Here is an 18,950-nt window from a genome sequence, read left to right as displayed (position 1 = left end):
GCCAACAGTTAAATGTGCGGCCAACTTTCAAACAATCATTTTACGAATGACCAGAATAGATAGCAATATCTCAAATTCACGTATGCAGTACTGTGACGCAATAATGAAAGACAATTTATGAAGTCATTCCAACAGGTGTTTAAAGCTGATGTAATATTTCCTGTTTAAACAGGCCCAAACAGGTTTGACACAATTCTTATGAACGCTGGTGCAATTTTGGCACATGCTTTAGGAATTTCCATGACGTAATATTCAGTAGACTTGAACGGTTTTTATATGACGTTTGATTTGGTGAAAATTGTCGGGAACAAGTATTAGGATTCATATATATAATATATCAGCTAAATTTGGCCGATACTAAAAATGTAAAGAAATTGCATTTGCTGCAGATTTTTTAGTCAGCAAAAATATAGATTTTTTAAAGTAGTAACTAATGCCACACTGATATAAAAAAAATGACAACCTGTTCAAAATTTTGATACCTCACCCTCCCATGACTTCTTGCGTGCACCTTTTGGGATTGTTACTTACAGTGGTTTTTTCACTCAAGGAAAAAGTTTTAATTTCAGCAGTTTTGTGTTGCTCTTTTCTTAAATTGTGAAGGAGACTCAATTTCTCCTCTATTTATTATTTGTGTTTTCTATTAAGTTTTTCATCAATGCAACATCATGATCCCAGATTAGTCACATATTACATTGATTCACAGTCCTCAAAATTCACGGCGGTCATGTCCGCCGTCACAGCATGTGATGTCTGCAGGAAATACCATCTAGATCGGTCATATTTGTCCGCCGAGAAATAACACAGGAACTAGCGATACAAATCGGCATGCATAGTACGAACAATTGTTGCGAGAATATAATCTCCCGCGCATCTAGAAAATGTGAATACTGTATCCCTTAGCTTTCATTCAAGCAGAAAAACTTTCGATGTTTACATTGCTTCAACGATTGATAACATTAAATCAGCGTAACAAAGGTAAATTCTTCACTAAGAATCGATTGGAGTACCAGTACTTCTACACTAATTACGTGCAACTTAGTTCAAGTCTTACGTCACAATGTCTGGCTTTGATCTCCGAGTAATATTGATAAGGCAAGGTTGGTTACAAAATTAGATTCTACGAGTAGGCTATTACAGCAAGATGCAGTAAAATTTGTAAAGTTTTGGTATTACAGTAAGAAAGAAAGGCCCAAGGGAAAATTCACTTTCGCTCACATGACACGCAAAATAAACCTAACAAAAAATGCTTTACAAAGGGATAATGAATTTTTAAAAATAAATTATGTTGAATCAAAAGTTTTTTTAATAGATTTATGTCAGGCTGTTGCGTGGATAATTTGGGCATGGTACCAAAGAGATCTTCATACTCCCAATCAAGATATTTCTGAGTAGCCTAATGCGCGTTATATCCAAAGAATAAATGATGGTTTTGTCAACTTCTCAGGCCCTAGGAAAGATGATGGGCTCTTAAAATCATCCAGGGCAAAGTCTTAAAATATATCCTGGATCCTCTTCCCTGTTAGTGCTACGGTACTGGTTTTACGCAAATAAGATCAAACTTAGCATTCAATTTAACTCTTTCAAATACCAAAACTGTTTCTTTTTGCAACACTAAAGTATCAGCAAAAATATCGGGATTGGTATCGGCCTAAAAAAGTGATATCAGTATCAGAAATATTGGTATAGGTACATCTCTACCAAGAAGTAATATTTTTTTGTGGTATCTTCATCTTCAACTGGATTTGTCTGTGGTTTTAGAAGAATTTGAGTATGTTTTGATGAAAATAGTAAAACGTGTAATACTATATATATAACTGATTGTGGGAACCTTTTTCTGAAATAATCTCTGTAATCTAAATCATGATAGTATTGCATATATTGCTAAATTTTACTGATATTACAAAATCGTAAATGGGAGGCCTACATTCTTCCTAACAGAGTTATACATTGCAAGGACCCATGTGCTGCATACAAGAAGGTAGTCTCAGTGCCACCAAACGTTAATTGACGGTCTTTTACATCCTCTTAACCTTTCAGATTTGTTGCAGCCATCATGGTTTAAATCAATTTAGTGATTTCCACTTTGCACAAGGCATTTTCCTGTGATAAGAAAACACGCTAGACTACACAAACAATGTTATAACTTTGTTCTTCACTTTCAGTTGCAGCAAAATGGAATAATTTCCAGTGAATCTGTGGAAGACGTTGTTAACCATTTTTACAAGCACAACGAATCAAATAGTTTACTTTACTTGAAACTAACACAAATCATAAAGGACTTGAATGCCAGGTAAAGTTTACAAGCCTTGTGTACAGGAATATAATATGATAAACTATGGCAGCCCAACTGTAAGACCAGTTTCAATCCAAAACATCAAGATTCAAGATATCTTTATTTCTTTGCCGTATCTTTGTAGCCATGATGATGTCCACTTTGTTACCTCGCATGTTACTAGCTATGTTAACACTGCCCCATGCTCTTGATAATCCTTGAGCATTGGTTTGACGCTTGTCCTATTAAGATATGTTTGAAGCGAATTTTATTCGATCAAAATAAATTACCGTATGTCTCTTCCCAAAAAAATGTTTCAAAATTAAACTAAGGGGAAGAGTTTTTCAATCAAAACCAAACGATACCATACTTCACATACAATTACTTTGTTTTACACCACTTTCTGGGTTGAAGTTCTAACCTAATTAATGCTTTTTACATTGATTCAACGTCTGCAAACGTTTAATCAGAATAAAAAGTCCAATTTTGCTAGCTTTTAAACAAGGCAATCATTTGAATATCGTCAAAGTGTTTGCAGGTTCATTATTTCATTAGGCACACACAATAGCTGGAATTAAATTAATCTTTTTAAAGGAAAAATACTCTCAATAAATCTTAGTTCGAGTGTACAGCGTACATTGTGTATATAAAATGGTCAATCAATGAGCTCTGCCTGAAACTTGCCAAGCGTGAAAAATAAACAAACAAATATAGTTGCTAAATTTAACAATAATATAACAATATAATTGCTAAATTTTTAAAAACTGGCGCATAGAAACACATTTGTTCTAAACCCTTTCTGTTTTGATGGAAGAAAGTCACAGAGCAGTGGTTCTCAACCCTTTTGGTCTTGGAGGACCATTTTGGTGCCTTTGAAGCAGTTGCGGGCTCATTATAAAATTTTATCTGATTGAATGAGGCTGTTCACCAGGCATTTAGTTAAATATCATGATGCGTTCTACTGGTGCAAATTAAACTAAACTATCACAAAATGAATAAAGTGACAATCTGCTTTTATTCCGATGTTTTGTCAATCAGACACGACTGATGTATTCAGGAAGCTAGACCCGGTAGTGACTACCTGTCTAGCAGGGCAAAACACAAGACCATGTTGCTGAAATTAACTAAACATGCCAAATGAAAAATTAAAAGCTTCATGTAATGAATCGCAATAATGGCATCTCCTTTCCTGCTATCTACAAATAACTATTGTAAGTGCTTATTTGACGTTTTTTAAATTGGTTTCATGCTGATTGTAAACTGTGCAGTGTGCACTGTGCAGTAGTGCGTACACAATTCGATTCATCATGAATCATACCGTTCACTTTCTTCTCTGCCATTATGTTTCTTGTTGATCGTTAACATTTAAACCCCCTTTTTCTAGTTCAAAGTTTGCACGCGATAATTTTTTGTTTAGACTCTAGAACTTAGTTAAATTTTCATCTTTGCATGTTTAGTTGGTTTCAGCAACATGGTCCTGTGTTTTGACTGCTATGCTAGACAGGTACCGTCAACTGGGGTAACTACGACAATGGGGGTAACAATGACTGCATAACAATGACTGCAATAAAATAGGTCTAGGCCTACTACTGCTGCTGTGATTAATATTAATATTGAACATTCTGTAAATATTCTATGTTGAATTTGTACAGCACTGCGTTCTTTTAAATGGGTGCAAAATAGTATATTTGCATATTCAATAGTATGATATTGCAAGGTTCTTGTTTGAGTTTCTAATTTCTTGCCTTTACATACAATTTCTTTTTTTTTAAATTTGTTTTTGTTATCATTGAAGCCCCACTGAGAGGATTTAATGATAAGCTGTTGCAAAATATTCACATCTCATAGTTACCCCAACATTGAGGTAACTATAATAATTTTTTGAAGTTTTAAAAAAATACAAAGAAATTAAAAAAAAAAAAAATTTAATTTTAGCTGATAGGCAAGACCCTAAATGTCATTACAGTCAACCCTCGATTTAACGGACTTCGATTTAACGGACTTCGGATTTAACGGACTCAATATGCGCAGATCTATGAGTAAAAGAATGTATATACCAAAAGAACGGTTTTTATTGTTTTGGAATTCATCAGATTAGAAAGCTGTCTCTCACAACGTCACAATACGTATTGTGATCTATCAGCGTACTCTGTACTGTACTCTGTTAGCAAGAGCCTTCATTCGGTGCACCTTAGAATCAGTTAGAACCTGCCTGTGTTTAGTACGATGCATTATGTCTAAGCCAAATGAAAAACGTAAACGTGTGAACTTGTCGGTGATGCAGAAACTAGAACTGATCAAAAAGCTTGAAGAAGGGGCCAGCGTTGCGAGTGTTTGCGATCAGTATGGTGTCAAAAAACAAACAGTCTCAGACATTAAGAAGAGCAAGGACAAGCTGTTGAAATACGCTACGTCTTATTGTGTTGATGCGGCGTCTTCCAAGGGTGGTAAAGTGAGCAACAGAAAACATATGAAGATGGGTAAGGAACAATCTTTGGACGCAGCAGTTATGAAGTGGTACGTTCAACAACGGTCCAGTGGAGTGAATGTGCGTGGGACAGTAGAGTTAATCGCAGCTGCTGCTAAACTTGCTACCAGTCTTGGCTTAACCGATTTTAAAGGCAGTGATGGGTGGCTTTGGCGATTCCGGAATCGCCACGGATTATTTAACGAGGTTCTGCATGGCGAGGCTGGTGATGCAGATACGGCAAGTGTGACCCCCTTTCGCGAAAAATTAACAAAGCTGATTAGTGACGCAGGCCTCAGCCTATCTCAAGTATATAACGCAGACGAGACGGGAATTTTTTGGCGTTCTCTGCCGAAGAATTCTCAAGTCCGTCAGTGTGAGGAGAAGCCCAAGGGGAAGAAGACAAGCAAGGAAAGGCTGTCGATCCTGATCGGGTCCAATGCCACCGGTACTCACCGACTGAAGCTAGCCGTGGTGGGCAAATCGAAGAAACCACGGGCATTTAAGGGATTAAACGTCGAGCGTGACCTGCCAGTAGTTTACTACAACTCTAAGAAAGCTTGGTTTAACTCTGCAATATTCACTGATTGGTTTTTCTCGCATTTTGTGCCTGCGACTCGGAAATATCAAGAAGAAGTGCTGAAGATTTCTCCTGATGATGTACGAGCGATTCTAATACTCGACAATGCCCCAGCGCTAGGGTGGTCCAAAAAAAACTTTTTTTGTAAATGTTAATGTCTCACCCTAAAATATTGTTACCATTGATGAGAAAATGATATATGTGAATTTTCATAAAGATTGGTTGATATTTAGGGGTTGCTACCGGGGTTCAAAGTTTTGTCGTTTGCCCCCATTTTAACGTTTCGAGAGGATATGATATGATACGGTACAGTAAAAAATACGGTACAGTGCCATTGTATATTGCAATAAAAATACAGTTTAATAATTACTCTATGGTCTGTTTATAAACTCATGTGTCTGTATTACGAATTATACTAACTGGTGTACATGTACGAAATGTGCGACTTTGTATAAGGTAAAGGTGAGTCCCATACTTGAATACAAGCATCGAGGGATGAGGTTCTCATTATACTAAGCCTTCGGCACTAACGAGAGTAGGGTGGCCAGTTCCTTTCTCTCGGCCGCCTTTACTTCAGCAACTACGCCCACCCAATATATTATACCCTGGGTAGAGGTGGGCGTGGGCGGTGTTTGTCAACAACCAGTATAAGCCGGGAGTCAAACCAGGATTGCATAATTGGAAAGCGAGCGCGTCACCGCTGCGACTTTGTATACTTGTGTTTAAAATTCAGAGACTAAATTGGACATTCATTAACAGCTTTAGAATACAACAAATAAACTACATACAGGAATTATTGCGCGAGGGTCTTTCTACTGCAGTCTGGATATCGCTGACGGTGATCGGCGACGACACGCAAAAGATACTGTTTTTGTTCTTCGTCACATGTGTGTAATGTGTTGTATTCCGTGATCAACGCCACTCCACGCTCGGCAATGTCCCAACCGGGGTGCCAATTGCAATGCTCAAGGGTGCCGCGAGATATTTTAACTTTAACCCGTTAAGTGTGGAATTTATTTATTTATTTTAACTCTAATCCACAATAAGCCTTTGTTTTCTCGCCCAGGAATAACAGCGTGAAAGAGATTTTGAATCGTTGCTGTTTTTTCCATAAAAACGTTTGAAACGCATCATTATTGCCAGGTTTCATGATTTTATTTTGCGTTTCACGGCGCACAAAGTCAAATTGCAGTGATGGATTATCGGATTGTGTGACCCAGCACGATTATAAAATTGCACGATTGTTTGCGAACCACTATAAAATAGAAACTTTTGCATGGGGGATACCATACCTGCGCATACAAACACGATAGCCTACATAGCTAATCGAGAAAAGGCTAAGTTATAATTGATTTATTCTTTATACCAGTGCTCCGCAACCTTTATTTACTCACGGCACACTTAAAAACTCTTTAAAATTTTGCGGCACAATTCGGCCGACACATTTTCAAAATGTAAAAAATAACTATCATCTTTTTAATGAGATATTTGCGCTTGTTTCTTGCTTTAATAAAGTTAACAATTTGGATACAGTCATTCATTGTTTCTGTCAGCTCCCTTGTAAAATGTTTGATCATCAAGGCTTCCCTGTGTAAGCAGCAATACATAAGTTGAATGGCTGGATTTTGACGTTTTACCCATGCAGCTAAACTTCTTCCTTCGCCCACCATTGCTGAAGCACCATCTGTGCAAACGTTGATGCAGTTATTCCAATGGATACCATGGGTTATGAAAAACTCGTTGGTCACTCTAAAAATTTCCTGGCCAGTCGTTCGTTCCTGGCTGGAAGTTCTTTGCAAAATAATTAGGCTACTCGTTTGTTATGGACTCGCCATTGACAAAACGTTGGCTACTACACTTAATAGCTGTGCTTTCAATATTACGAAATTTTTCATTAAACACTGCTAACTGACAATTCAAAATGACCTAGCCTGACTTCTAAAAACGCACTACCACGTTAACCAGCCTTTTTTAAAACTAGGGCAGCCTTCCCATTGCGAAAACTTCAATGTGAGGCAAAAAAATCATAAATGCACTGTGGGAAGTCTAGCTAGAGTTTGAGTTGTCTTGCAGTGGTAAAGCGAGAATTTTTAAAACATAAAAACTCCTTTCTTTTCAAAAAGTATGTTCTGATGATAGTTATCCCGCGGCACACCGGTTGCGGAGCACTGCTTTATACTTATATGAATATATTTTGTGAATTGCTTTGCGATTACAATTGGGTCTCCAAATTAGTGGATTTTCCGTACAAACGAACATTAAAACTAAAAAAACGAGAACGACTGCTTATAGTCGAGGAAGAAATGTGGGTGGCTTTGTTGAATGTGCCTCGAGATATTAAGGGACTTGTGCAAGAAGTCAAGCCCAAATTTCACACTAAATTTTGAATAAATACATTTATTTATGCGCGCTATACTGTACAACTCATTCTGTGCTATTTCATACAGTTACTTGAAATACAGAAATCTCATAAAATTGACCCAGTTTTGCCAGGATGCCGCAAACTATTTATCTCTTCGATAGGGTGCCGCAAGGTCAAAAAGGTTGGGAACCACTGCTCTAAACCCTTGACAGCCTGTTTTAACCTAAAAGGAGGACTTTCTGATGATTACCCTTTTAGGGTGAAACAGGCTGTCAAGGGTTTAGACAGTGGTTCTCAACCTTTTCTGAGTCATGGCCCCCCAGACTGTGGCTCTAAAAGACCATGGCCCCCTTGAGCAAAATAAAAATGTATTTGTTTAAAGAACAATGAAACGAAATCAATAAAAACAGTTAACGAATGATTTAATGCTTTCTTTTTCGTAATAGACTACGCTAGTAAATCAAGCGTATCCTTAATTGTTACGTTACAATCACAAAAGATGATGCAACATGCAGTGAGATAGAACATATGATGAAAAAACATGCTTTTAGCTAGCTTTACGATACTAACACCTACATGAGTGTTTTTTGTGTCACAATTCTGTTATAATTCATCAATACATGTTATAATTTATTAATGAAGCTTTTTATCGTGGCTCCCCTGAGAACGCTCTGTGGTTCCCTTGGGGGGCCGAAGGCCACGGTTGAGAACCCCTGGTTTAGAGGGTAATAACTATGTATGTACTATGTATATTAGTTTACATCATGTACATTTGTACATGTAGTTTATTTACTGTCTTCTAAAGCTGTTATTGATTGTCAAATTTAGTCTCTGAACTTTAAACACAAGTATACAAAGTCGCACATTTTGTATATATATGTAGACCAGTTAGTATAATTCGTAATACAGACGTACATGAGTTTATAAACAGACTATATAGAGTAATTATTAAACTGTATTTTTCTTGCAATATGCCATGGCACTGTACCATATTTTTTACTGTACCGTATCATATCATATCTGTATCACATCCTCTTAAAACGTTAAAATGGGGGCAAACGACAAAACTTTGAACCCCGGTAGCAACCCCTAAATATCAACCAATCTTTATGAAAATTCACATATATCATTTTCTCATCAATGGTAACAATATTTTAGGGTGAGACATTAACATTTACAAAAAAAGTTTTTTTTGGACCACCCTACCCAGCGCACCCTAGTGAAGAGAAGCTTGTAAGCGCTGACGGCAAGATAAGGGTCCTTTATCTGCCCCTAATACAACATCGGTTATACTTTGAAGACATTTGAAGGAACTTTGAAGGAATAGAGGCAGGAGATTTTCTCCAAATGTTGCAGCGTGGTGGGGAGGTATCTACCTCCATCGATGATATAACAGACTGGCTGGACGAATTAGATCTGGACCCAGGGTATCACTTTATGTCTGAGGCCGACATAGTGGCATCTGTGGTGGATGGTGGAGAAGAGGAAAGCAGTGACGAGGAAGAGGCGATTGAAGTCCCCAAGGTGAAGTTGTCAACTCTACGGAGTTATATCGATGCCCTCATTGATTACTCCGCCTACAGCCAACTACCTGAGGTGGCGCACCAATATGGGAAGCTCAGGATGATCAGGGAGCATATCATCAAAGAACAGCACATGGGGGGTCGCCAGACAAAAATCAACAGCTTCTTTGCTCCTAGCCGCCCTGTTCAACATGGTGCTCCAGCCAACCCATCTGTGTCGTCTCCATCTCTCTTACGCATCCCACCTGCCCCTGAAAATCTGAACAATGATGCCCATGCTGCAGTCATCGTCCCGCCATCCCTGAGGTTGATGTTCAGGAGGATGGACATGATGAGTTGATGATCATCTCTGACTCAGATTAATCTACATTTAAGTTGTGTACTGTAAATGTACCTGTGTACTGTAGTCGCGCAGGCTATACAAAATACAAACAAGGAACGCATTTCATGTGTCTTTAAACTGCTACTGTGTTGTACTGTACAGTATTTGGTTTATTAAGCGGTGACAGATGGTCTACGCTATAGCAGAGTACTTGACTGTACACTGTACAGTAGTGGGAGTACGGTATTTTCGATTAACGGACTTTTTCCAGCAACGGACTGCTGCTGGTCCGTATTTGTCCGTTAAATCGAGGGTTGACTGTATTCAGAAGTTTATTGATTTCCAATTGGTATTTAAATTTTTACATCATAAAACATTAAAAATATTATCGTAGTTACCCCATTTAACGGTAGTCACTTCCAGGTTTAGGTCCTTGAAGTTCTAAGTCAGTCGTGTCTGATCGACAAAACGTCGGAATAAAAGCAGATTGTCACTTTATACATCTTGTGATAGTTTAGCTTACTTTGCAACTGTAGAACGCATCATGTTATATCACATCTCTTTATGGAAACAAATGTTTTATAAGTTTCGAAACGACATGCTTAGAAGAATTTACTGAATTCACGACGCACTTATGACGATTGATGATATTGACAAAGTTATGTTATGAGTTATATGTTGTCACACAGGATCAAAAGTCAGTAATTTATGTGCTGATTTAATGTTTTTCCATAATTTTTATCGAGCATTAGCAGAATTTTTGCGACCTTTGTAATCACAGTCATGGCAAAAGTGTGAGTGTGGATAGAAATACAAACGCTAGTCAGCAGTCTAAGTTAAGCAATAATAAGCATTGATCAGCAATCTGCTGTCTCAAAGGAATTAAGTTGAACATACATAGCCTCATTAAAGTTTTAACTCTTTCATATCGAATTTTTTTAGTTAAGATACCGAACTTTTGTGCGATGCCATTTGAAATTTCAAATGATGCACCAGGGCATTGCGACGCACCGTTTAAGAATCACTGTAGAACACAAATAAAGTAGAACCAATTTTTATATGCCATAATTTATCAATCATGCTGCAAACTTGCATAAGTTACTTTCACAGACTCCCAGTTGAGAGCCACTGGAGTAGAGAGTCATCATGAAACAATTGCGATAGATTGTTTTTTGTTTTTTTTGACACGTCTCCATCTTCAAGCCAATTTGAAAGCATAACTTAATTATTAAGTCATCTTATTTTGATCATGTTAATCTTAACTTCTGATGTTGCTGTTTGTTTTGGGAAAAATATATGAAATGATTTTAAGTACAGTTGTCCCACTTATTAAGCCCACTCGCTTATCCATCCCAGTTTGGTACAGAGTAGTGTAGATTATTCAACCATGCCCATTAACACTTTATTCTTTTTGACTTTATATCAGTGTAAACTTATGGCAGTGAACTGTAAACTAAATTGCGTTTTTCTTTGTACATTCGTCTTGTTGAACGGTTGTAATTTACTTGATGGATGATAATGTTTATGTATTTCTTGAATTTTGTACCAGTATAGTGTTGGAAATCGTGGCAGAACACCAGTTTTAGATTTAGGCTTGCGGGTTTTGATTTTAATTTTATCTTCAACCATCTATTTAAAATAGAATTTTTATGTGTGTTGATAATATCGGAGTTTGCTTTATTTGTTCTTTTTACGTATTTTTCAAATTTTCTTTTTTACATGTGCTAGCTGAAGATGCTATTACTGTAGCGAAATCGATTCTTAATAAATTACACAATTACACTAAGAGGTTAGATCGTTGTGCGAATGCCAGCATTGTTTTGATAAATGCAAAATAGCAGTAGGCCTACCAGTTTGGTACAGTCTGCAATTACTAATTGTGTAAGAGTGGGAGAGAATTGTCCCCTGCATAATAAACCCAAAATCATCCACTCCCGAGGTGGGCTTATATAAATGGGACTATTGCAATAGATTATTATATAAAAACAAATTTGATCAACTGTCATGTCATGTGAATATACAAGACGAATGTAGGACGTAAGTATAATGATCCTTATAGGCTTAATTGATTATAGTCACACAAAATACTAGGTTGTTCACAAACCTACGATTTGTATTGTTCACACATCTATGATTTTTTTACGCTGTATTACCTACTTTGAAATCTTTTTTAACACTTTCATTAAATTTTATAATCATCTCAATAGCGAAAGCTCTATTATGTTAATAAGTTGATTTTTCTGATTTGGTGTGATATTGTTTTCTTTACTTTTGTTCACAAATGTTTGCTTTTATATAGCCCAGGGACAGGGATGGGCAACCTTTCCCAAGCATATGCAAAATGAAGCGGTAATACTGCGTAGGCAAACCGCAACGATGCTTATTCAATAACATAAGAGTAGCGAAGCATTTGAACTCGTATTTCTGTAATATGAAACCTATTCTTGTATCAGATGTACCTGATCATACTAAAATAATAGAATACCACAAGCGCGTTTCTGTTTTCTTTTTTCTATGGACAACTTAAACTTCAAATTGCTTGAAAAATTTAGGCTAACATACTACAGGGACACAGTCAAAACATAAGCAAACACTAAAGCGCAGCAAATTACCTATCCGAAAACAGACAACATTTTTTAATGGGTAATAAACTCAGTAGCAATGACTAAATCCCTCTGTCTAAATCAGTAAGAAATTTGATACTGTTTGTTGCAAAGCAACATCTCAACATAAGTATTTGTCTGTGACTTTTGCTCATGAATGGTTCTTACAGTGGTTTGTTGTTGAAAATAATTGCTTACACACGTAGTGTTGCAAAATGTCTAACTATTATCTGTCATAAGAACGTCTTTGTACAGGTTTGCAGGATTTTGGAGCCGGCATAAAAATGAAACTGCTCCAGCTCCGCAGCTCTTTTCTATCCGAGCATAGCTTCGGCTCTGGAGCTCCTTCATACCGCTGCTCCAGCTCCATTGCCATATTTTCTCAAATAATAGGCTATACAATTTCATTAATAGTCGCCCTCTATCAGTAATCACCCCAAATTTAAGGTCTTACGAAATAGCAGACGCACAACAATTATCCAACATTTAAAAATACCAGCCAACAATTATCAATTTATCAATTTTGTGATTGGTTGCTGTTAAAGTATGTGAAATCAGCCAATAGCAATAGCATCTCATGAAATTCATTAGAGCTGGAGCTGTCTATCAAACAACTTGCTCCAGCTTCACTTGAGTTTTTCATACAGCTCCAGCTCCTTTTGAAAATGCGAAGCTCCGTGGCTCCAGCTCCAAAGCTCTGATTCATAGGACTTGTAACATGTACCATGTTTTTAACTAACAAATTTAAATTACGAGAAATTTAGCCGAAACTTATAAGAATTGCAATTTGCCAATGTTTTACAACTGTACAACTTCAAAACTTAAATTTTGCTCTCACGGAATTTAGGTCACACTTTCTGTTAACAAATGCCACTCTCACGGAATTTAGCTCATCACATCTGTATTTCTAAAACGACATAACTGTGTAACCATTTCGCTTTTATAACTCCCACCATAGCTTATTATTACTGATAAAAAGGCACTGTATTATGATATCAGCCGGAAATTGAAAAATACTGGTAACATATATAGACCAAAAGAATTTCATTTAAAGACAGAGGAGACTTGCAAAAGAGATCAGAGAGAACGACTCTAGAACAAGAAGGTAAAATTCATCAGGGGAGAATGTCGCTTTTCTGACACCCGTCGCAATGAACTAAATTGGTTAGAATTAGACAGGATAAGTATTTCTCAATTTCCCGAATAAGAGTTTGTAACTTTGATTAACAAAAAATGCATTTAACGTTTAATTTAACTTGTTTAATTTTTGTAGGCAATCATACCTCTACAAACAGGAACCCTAAATTATCCTTTTGTAGCTAGAGACTCAGTCTCTCATTAAGCAAAAGACTATTCAATACCAAAAGGCCTACAGACTAACTAGGTACTACGTCTTTAGGCCTATCAGTGGTTAACTAAGAAAACTTTTATTGTTCAGTCTTTAAAACATGCGTTGGTACATGAAAGAGATATAATACAGCATTAATGGCATCCGGCCAAACAGGAATAAAACACAAATTTTAATGCGGTCACAGGCGGGCCAAATACATCGAGCAGTGTTCAATGTTGTCACGGGCGTCGGGCGCACAAAAGCTGGACGCAGGTCGGATGTAACCAACCTGCTCTATGGTTGGTTACATCCGACCTGTACTCAACCTGTATTTAACCCTAATATAGTCCCCAACCATGATCTAGCTAATCATACTTGTGGTACATATGCACTTCTGAACATTCTAAATAAAACATTTTTATATGTAGTTCATCTACTTTGACGACAAGATTTGGTGATTCTTTAAAAGAAATTAAAGAAGAAAAGTCAAATGATGTAAGTGGAGTGGTTGCACAATGGTTTTCACTTGTCAATTTGCCAACAAAACTTATTCCTTGTAGGACAGAAATAACGAAAGTTTTCACAACCATATGTTAATTCGTAATTTTATGAGTTGAAGCCAAATGCCTCTTGTATTGAAAGCATCAGCGCATAATTTATCAATTTGTATCGCTACCCAATGAACTTAATGCTTTTCTTTTGCTTTTCAGAATGTAGCACCTCAGATTAGACCGAGAACAATCGCTGAGGCAATGGCTTTGAGAAGAAGTCTAAGGTAAGAAGTAGTTTAATATGTTCTGAAGGGACGCCATCCAACCCAGATTGCGCAGAAAATCATCACTAAATAGTTTATTGTAGCTGTTTATTCTAATTGTACCAGTAATTTTTATAGTTCCCCCTGTCTTTTATATATATAGAAAAAAGATTGTTCATTCTTCCCATAGGAATCGTTTTATAATTATGTTGCTTTTTGCGGTAACTGACTAAAAATTGTTTTATGTTCTTCAAAAAAATAAATATAACTTTGTTAAGATTGCTTGCTCGGTAAATATCAAAAGTGAAAGATTGGTGTCAATTTCTACTCCAAAATCGCTAATTTATTCACTAATAAAGCTGTTATTGGCGTAAGTCTAGTAGCCTACCATTGTGATGGATACTTCCTTACGACAGGTACTTCCTTAGCGATGATGAGAAAAGATACAATTAATATGTGCTTCGTTGGCTCAAAATTTCCAATTTTTGCTTGCCATTTAATTTTTATTTTTTGTTATAAATGCGAAATATATCTGAAGTGTGTGATTAGTTTGAAATGTGTAATGTAGCCTATGAGTATCGACACTGGCATACACATGGCGGTTTTTGTTAAGCCAGCATATTTCAAACTTCAAACTGCTTAGGCTTACAGGTTATGAAAAAAGTGTTTTTTTGTAGTAACCAATAATAATAATAATAATGTTACCGGTAGTTTTTATATAGCGCTGTATCCATCGCAGAATGCGTTGCTCCACAGCGCTTTACAAAGCAGACAGTGTCAATGCAGCCGTATAGAGGCGCAACTGAGTACCCGAATCCACTCCATTGCTCAGTTCCAACCATTTTTAACTAAGCATCACATTTATGCTAACCTCCGTAATTAACAACTTGCATGCAAGTTTTTACCTGTATTTTGAACAATATATAACATATTCAAACAACAAACAAAACACTTATTTCACTTCAAAATCTTTACAAGAATTCAAATGTGTAATGCAGTGATTCTCATCCGTGCCCCTCAATCATTCTTCCTGCAGCCTTCATCAATGCAGGAAAAAAATATTCTTTACGTCTGAAGAACTGCCCAAAATTTTTTTCTGGGGGTAGAGCCCCCAGACCCCCCCCGCGAAGTCGTTTGCAGCCCCACTGCTCACAAACAGCACCATCTGCCACTGCATGGTTGTCATATAACTTGCTAGTGCTCAAAGAAAATGCATTATAATGCTGCACAAACTGCAAATGCACAAAGGTCACAGAGAGCCACTTTGGATGTCGTCAGTTTAAACTCTCACTAAATAGGCTATCTCCTGTTACAAGTTTACATACAATGGTACAGTAGTGTTACAAGTTAGAAGAATTGAAAGTATTCAGAGCGATAAAAACAATCAGATGACATGGCAGCCATCAAGACTAGATAACAGCATACATAAAATTATTATAATGAAGACGGTAATTTGATATACGATGGCAATCGGACCTCATCAGGGAGGCAACAATAGAGTTGGACGATACTTCGCATCTTCCAACAAAAGAAAAAATATATTTCTGAAGTAATGCATCAAATGTTATAATGTTGCACAAGACTTGATGTTCACGTACGCTATAGTGTTTAGGCAAATTGTGTATGCATTATTGAAGGCAACATTATTGAAGGCAAAACTCAAAGCGTTACATTAAATTTATTTTGTTGCTGGTCCTTTACAAAATTTAGATTTTGAATTTGGCCCCCGCGCTGAGAAAGGTTGAGAACCACTAATGTAATGCATCTAATCAATAAGCCATTGACTATTAGTATACAATGTTTGCATCTGCAAAATTTCTATTTGGACCAACCATTGATTTCAAAAGGGAAAATTATCACTCCAGAGATGCTAAAGTAGGCTGGCATAGAAGGTATAGCTTTGATAAGACTGACTGTATGGTCTGACCTATTACAAGTGTGCAATGTGCATAGTATTTAGAGACCAGATTGTGCGTGGCAAAATAATACGTCAACATAATGGTACAATGCAAATTGACATTGAACAGCTAAACGCTATTAGGCTACAAAAAACACTGAAAATGTTGCTTCCAATGCTTCGTAAATTCAGCATAACCAGGGATATCTTGACACTACGGGATGCGAAACTCGAAATCTGCCAGTTTATTGGCGTCCAACTGTAGGGCTAACTATGCTATCTACATCGTATTGCACAATGCCGTGTTACTGCATGAGAATGTGTTTTGCACTGGCTGTTTTCACTTGATCGTTTCATTAATGTGGTATTTGTTATGTTTTTTACAAAAGTATTAACATTTCAAAAGTTTATTGGCTATTACATAAAAAAGTTACACGGAGAACGGACAAAATAGGAAAAACAACGACTATTGCCGTAATGTACATTAACTTGGCTAGCATGTACACAAAACAAAAATAATGCACATCAATATCATTGGACAATTAGATATTATAACTACAAACTGTAACTACAATCAAGTGATGACATAAATTCAAATATTCGCAGTTTTGCGTGAACTACCACTCATAAGCTTGCAAACTGTTTGAGCCATCTTTGCGGGTTCCTCGCGCCTGGCAGCGTTCAAACGTTTATTCTATGAAAATGTTCACCTTACCAAACCCACGCTCTGGTTTTGTTCGAGCTGTTAAGAATGCCGCAGAGACGTCATTTGGCTTGCAGGCTGGTGAAGCTTGTCTCATGGGCCACTATAACTTTGAATTGCTTGTAAAAACTTCGTATTGTTTTGCCAAAAATTAACTAAAATGAGCCAAAAATGACGAGTGGTGGCAGTGGCGCGGGAACTATTTTTCTCTAGGGGGGGGCTGAAGCTGCCGTGGGTTGTCAGCTTCTGGGGGGAAAAGTCCCCCAGACCCCCTTATGTGGGAGGACATTTAAAACTGGGAGTGAGCATTCGGTCACCTCTTGTGTAATAAAAACGGCGCCAATAAACGCACACATTGTAAATTTTTAGTAAATGAAGAATGAAAACGAACAAATTAGAAAGTGATAAGAAAACAACAGTTTGTGGAAATGAGCTCTCACATGCTTCCAAAGATTGATTTTCGCTCAGGTGTTTTCTCTATGAACCGTGTCATGAGTTCTTTGACATCGACAGTATCCAAAATGTTTTGGTGGACATGCATCAACGCAAGATGAGTACCATAAGTCTTTTTTGTGTCATTGAGTTTCTTAACCACGTTTTCAGGTGTCTTAGAGCAGAAAAAGAACGTTGTGATGATGCAGCTGAAACCGAGAGGCAAAGGCAAAGCTCCACGAGTTTTCGCGTTTCTTTGAAAAGATCTAGAGTCTGAGGGTTTAGTTGCGATAGTATCTCAGCAACCTTTAGAACGGAGTTTGCGGTTTTCCACTTACATCATCGCTGAGCAAAGTAAGTTCCGTTTTTAGGCGATCTTTTCTGATGGCATCGGGTAAGCTGATCTCAGTTTCAGATCTTTCCTCACCGTTTGCACAGATCAAAAGAGCCTTCTCTTTGTTGGCTGCTGTAAGCAGCTCCGCCCCCAGACGACAAAGCATCCGATTCCTCTGTGTTTCGAAATCTTCCTGGAGTTTTGCTAATTCGGGGATCCTTTGGCGTCTTTAGGTTATTGACAGACGCAAAGATGTTCGCTGCTTCGATAAGCTTGAAAACGGATTCATCTTTTCTGAGATTTTTGATCCGTTCGCGGAGAATGGTGATTCCAAAGCTGAAAAAGCAAAGATCTTGTTTTGGAGCTGTCTTGCGACGGTTTCTGCAAGCTGAAAAACTTCACCGCTGCAGGTAATCGCAAAATAAAGCCGCATCCTGTGTGCTTGTTTTACCAAGCCGAATATGTTTGCACGTGCGTCTCCTCTCATTGCACTATCTTCTGTCATGTCGGTCAGACATGACAAAGCAATATCATATATTATTGTAATGTTCAGAAGTACGCATAAAATGTAAATATTGCAGAATGATGTCCAATAAACGATAGACCGCCGTGTTAGTAGGGAGGGTGGCTATAGTACCGCTACTGCGAGGTATAGCTCCGTGTGATTGACGACTCTTTATTGCAAATGATAAGCGCGACCACACGTAACAGGAACTCGATTCATCGTAGCAATTATTGTTCGAAAAAATTTCTGAAAATTTGTTATGTAGGCCTACCTTACATTGTCAGAATTTTCTAGGGCGGCTGAAACAATTATTGAAAATTTCAGGGGGGGCTGCAGCCCCTTGAGCACCCCTACTTCCCGCGCCTCTGAGTGGTGGTTTACGCAAGACTGCGAATATTCGAATTTATGTCATCACTTGATTGTGGTTACAGTTTGTAGTTATAATATCTAATTGTCCAATGATATATATTGATGTGCATTATTTTTGTTTTGTATACATGCTCGCCAAGTTAAGGCACAATACGGCAATAGACGTTGTTTTTTTGTGTAATATGAAATAATAATACTTTTGCCGAAAACATAACAAATACCACTTTAATGAAACGATCAAGTGAAAACAGCCTGTGCAAAAAAACATTCTCATGCAGTAACACGGCATTGTTCAATACAATGTAGACAGCATAGTTAGCCTTGCAGTTGGACTGGCGGATTTCGAGTTTTGCATCCCGTAGTATCAAGATATCTCTGATGAGAACTCTCAATCCCTCCCTCATCCACAAGCACAAATTATTAAATTTCAATTTTCTATCGAGACTTCTAAATTTGGTTGATATACCACAGATTGACACATTCTTTTGCCACGG

The 18,950-nt window shown here is 37.4% G+C and overlaps 1 protein-coding gene across 3 annotated transcripts in view; it reads left to right on the top strand.

Moving 5' to 3' along the window:
• Window positions 1-18,950, top strand: part of LOC145787347 (uncharacterized) — a 35,281-nt gene that overhangs the window by 6,697 nt on the left and 9,634 nt on the right. For all 3 annotated transcript variants that reach the window (XR_014291390.1, XR_014291389.1, XM_082599078.1), the window contains exons 3-5: window positions 2,166-2,293; window positions 13,891-13,957; window positions 14,173-14,237. Coding sequence is in view for 1 of the 3 variants with exons in the window: in XM_082599078.1 (XP_082455204.1) it covers window positions 2,166-2,293; window positions 13,891-13,957; window positions 14,173-14,237 (260 nt within the window). In the remaining 2 variants the exon portion in view is untranslated. The remainder of the gene's footprint in view (window positions 1-2,165; window positions 2,294-13,890; window positions 13,958-14,172; window positions 14,238-18,950) is intronic.

This window comes from Aplidium turbinatum, chromosome 2 (assembly GCF_918807975.1).
Source record: "Aplidium turbinatum chromosome 2, kaAplTurb1.1, whole genome shotgun sequence".
NCBI classification, from domain to species: domain Eukaryota; kingdom Metazoa; phylum Chordata; class Ascidiacea; order Aplousobranchia; family Polyclinidae; genus Aplidium; species Aplidium turbinatum.
This window is presented reverse-complemented; position numbering and strand designations above follow the sequence as displayed.